At 41.0% G+C, this 3086-nt stretch overlaps 1 protein-coding gene across 1 annotated transcript in view; it reads left to right on the forward strand.

Moving 5' to 3' along the window:
- Nucleotides 1–3086, forward strand: part of LOC107697992 (E3 ubiquitin-protein ligase MIB2-like) — a 75556-nt gene that overhangs the window by 14748 nt on the left and 57722 nt on the right. The window contains exon 2 of the mRNA XM_016498898.1: nucleotides 1316–1663. Coding sequence (XP_016354384.1) covers nucleotides 1316–1663 — 348 coding nt within the window. The remainder of the gene's footprint in view (nucleotides 1–1315; nucleotides 1664–3086) is intronic.

Below are 3086 nucleotides of genomic sequence, written 5' to 3' on the forward strand. Positions count from 1 at the left end.
CAAAAGTGATGATAAAGGCATTTATAATGTTACAAAAGATTTCTATTTCAGATAAATAGTGTTCATATCGATATCGAAATTATATCGTATCGACCGAAATTAAGAAATATATCGTGATATCAATTTTGGCCATATCGTCCAGCCCTAACCAAGCGACTGATGAAATGTTAAATGGATATTACAGTATATGACAAATCCCTCCACTTCCACAAAGAGAACCATAAAAAGCGCTGGAGTCATGAGAATATGAGGCATGTGCTCTCAACCTTACGCCCTTCAGCTGGACAGAGCACATGCACGGCTTAAATTGCGATCTCTGAAACAATTTCACATTCAGTATCTCTGGAAACTTGTCACATCTGTTCTGGTGTTAAGGTTGAAATATAATAAAAAAGAAAAGAAACGAGTCCTAATAGTTATGCCTTTGTAGACAACTTCACTAATGCATTTTATTGATGTTTGACAAGCAAAATAAACTTCATCAAAGAAAGTGTTTTAAATGCAACCTTCACAACCCATTTTGTTTCTGTCCTGTTACAGTTTAAGTGAAACGAGGCATTCAATGAGAAAAATATTCAGAAACTGAAGAAATGGGTTCGGTTTTATGTTGACTTTAACTGCTGTCCAACAGGATTTATGAAGTATAACACGCATATTTGTAAATACTAAATATTTCTTAATTTCGATCGATACGATATAATTCCGATATCGATATGAACACTATTTTAAAAAGCCTTGTAAAAACTGCCAAGAACGCCCACAACAGATGTCTGTGCATATTTATTATTATGTTGAAAAAAGCGGAGTATAATTTTTAAGGTTCTTTTGATTAATAGAAAGTTCAAAAGAACAGCATTTATCTGAAATAACGCATCGATTCCCTACAGGAGGCCTTTGTTCACCCCCCCGGAGCCGTGTGTGACACTTTTTTTTTTTATGGATGGGCGTTTTTTATTTAATTTCTTTTGGACTGATGCATGCAACACCCGCTGAGTGGCATTAAACAGCTTGAAAGATCAAAGACGATAGTTGTATCTCAGCCAAAAGCTTATTTATTCAGCTTCCAGATGATGTATGAATCTCCATTTCAGAAAAATGACACTACTCAGCACTTATGACTGGTTTTGTGGTCCAGGGTCACATATTTGATAGATATCTTTAAATAAATCTTCCATCTAAAGTTTGGGTCATATGGCCCACTAATAATCGTGTTAAATAATAGTGATTACAACATTGACCAAAATAATCGTGATTAAGATTTGTCATAATGGAGCAGCTCCTACTTGATAGTCTCTGTCCTTGTGTGTGTTTCCAGTCACCCCTGATCTGTCTCCAGAGACCCTTCCGCTCGCGGCGCCTCGATCCCCAGCAGCCACCGCCGGCCCGCGAGCGCACCGCAAGCCCAGCGAGGGCCACAGCGGGCAGCCGGCGCGCGGAAGCATGGAGGTGGGCATGCGCGTGGTGCGCGGCCTGGACTGGAAGTGGGGGAACCAGGATGAAGGAGAGGGGCACGTGGGCACGGTGGTGGAGATCGGCCGGCAGGGCAGCACCACTACGCCCGACAAAACTGTGGTGGTGCAGTGGGACAGCGGCACTCGCACGAATTACCGCACCGGATACCAGAGCGCCTACGACCTGCTGCTGTACGACAACGCACAGATCGGTGAGACCCAACACCTCCTCCAGTTACAGCCATGCTAAACACTGCAACAGCTGCAGAAGCTTACACAGCGGTGGCCAAAATGATTAGAACACTAGTACTGTCACCAGCTAAAAATGGTTTTAAGTCAGTTATTTCTATCTTTTACTGTAGTGTGTCAGTAGAAAATAACAGTTTACATTTCCAAACATTCATTTGGCCATTAATTGTAATAATGCAGTGAGATGTTTGTGCTGCACACAGAGATCTGATCTGATCATCATCAGTCTGTCTGGAGTCACATGAAGAAACAGAACAAACTGAGACAGACTCAATCCAGAAGAACTTTAGGCACTTGTGTAAAAATGCTGTCAAAAATAAAGTCATAAATAGATTTTCTTTATCTATTAACTAAATGAGATCAACATTTGGTGTGAGCATCCTTTGTGTTTAAAGCAGCTTTTGCCCTTGGTGCACTTGAGCAGAGTTTCTCAGGAGCTTTGCAGGAGGTTTCTTGAAGCGTCTTGGGGAGATATAGAAAAACACATCAATGCCAGGAAGCACAACTAGCGATCGCCAGGAACACTCTTTTAATTAGATGCAGCACAGTACATTTGTCTGTAAATATAACATTTTTGACAGAACGTAGTGATGCAGTCATAATGCAACATGGAGAGTAAGGTTAATACAAATCACACTGTTTCGGCAAAAGGGTCACAGAGTTATTTTATAATATTTTCTTGTGCCTAACTTACAGACAGCATGGCCACACATCACTGTTTGATTGAGGGAGTCATTGTATCATTCAGTAACTCACTTTTTTTGGAGCTATTTTTGTTGAAGTAGCAAAAACAGACAATATGTGTCTAACAATATGTGTCTAATTGTTATTTAATAATAACTTCTTGTTTATTGAACTGATCTATGAAATCAACATCACATTTGCAACATGCAACTCATGGAAAAATAGCACTTCTGCTCATGTTAGTAAATGTTGACATTAATATTGACTGACATTAGAAAAATGCAATTTTTTATTGTTACTTGATGTTAATTAATGTGGTTAACTAATGTTTAGAATAGGGAACACATATTCAATATTTTCTCAATAATAGTGAATATGTTCTTCATAAACTCCTGGTGACCACAAGTAATGAGTGTGAGTGTGCGTGAGTGAGTGCGTGCGTGAGTGCATGCACGAGTGCGTGCGTGCGTGAGTGTGCGAGTGTGTGTGTGTGTTTGTGAGAGTGTGCGTGAGTGAGTGAGTGAGTGCATGTGTGAGTGTGTGCGTGCGTGCGTGTGTGAGTGAGTGTGAGCGTGAGTGTGTGAGTGCGTGAGTGTGTGAGTGTGTGCGTGAGTGTGCGTGTGTGAGTGCGTGTGAGTGTGTGAGTGCGTGTGTGAGTGAGTGTGAGCGTGTGAGTGCGAGAGTGAGTGAGTGAGTGAGTGA

Source organism: Sinocyclocheilus anshuiensis, unplaced genomic scaffold (genome assembly GCF_001515605.1).
Source record: "Sinocyclocheilus anshuiensis isolate Anshui unplaced genomic scaffold, SAMN03320099.WGS_v1.1 scaffold1950, whole genome shotgun sequence".
Taxonomy (NCBI): Eukaryota; Metazoa; Chordata; class Actinopteri; order Cypriniformes; family Cyprinidae; genus Sinocyclocheilus; species Sinocyclocheilus anshuiensis.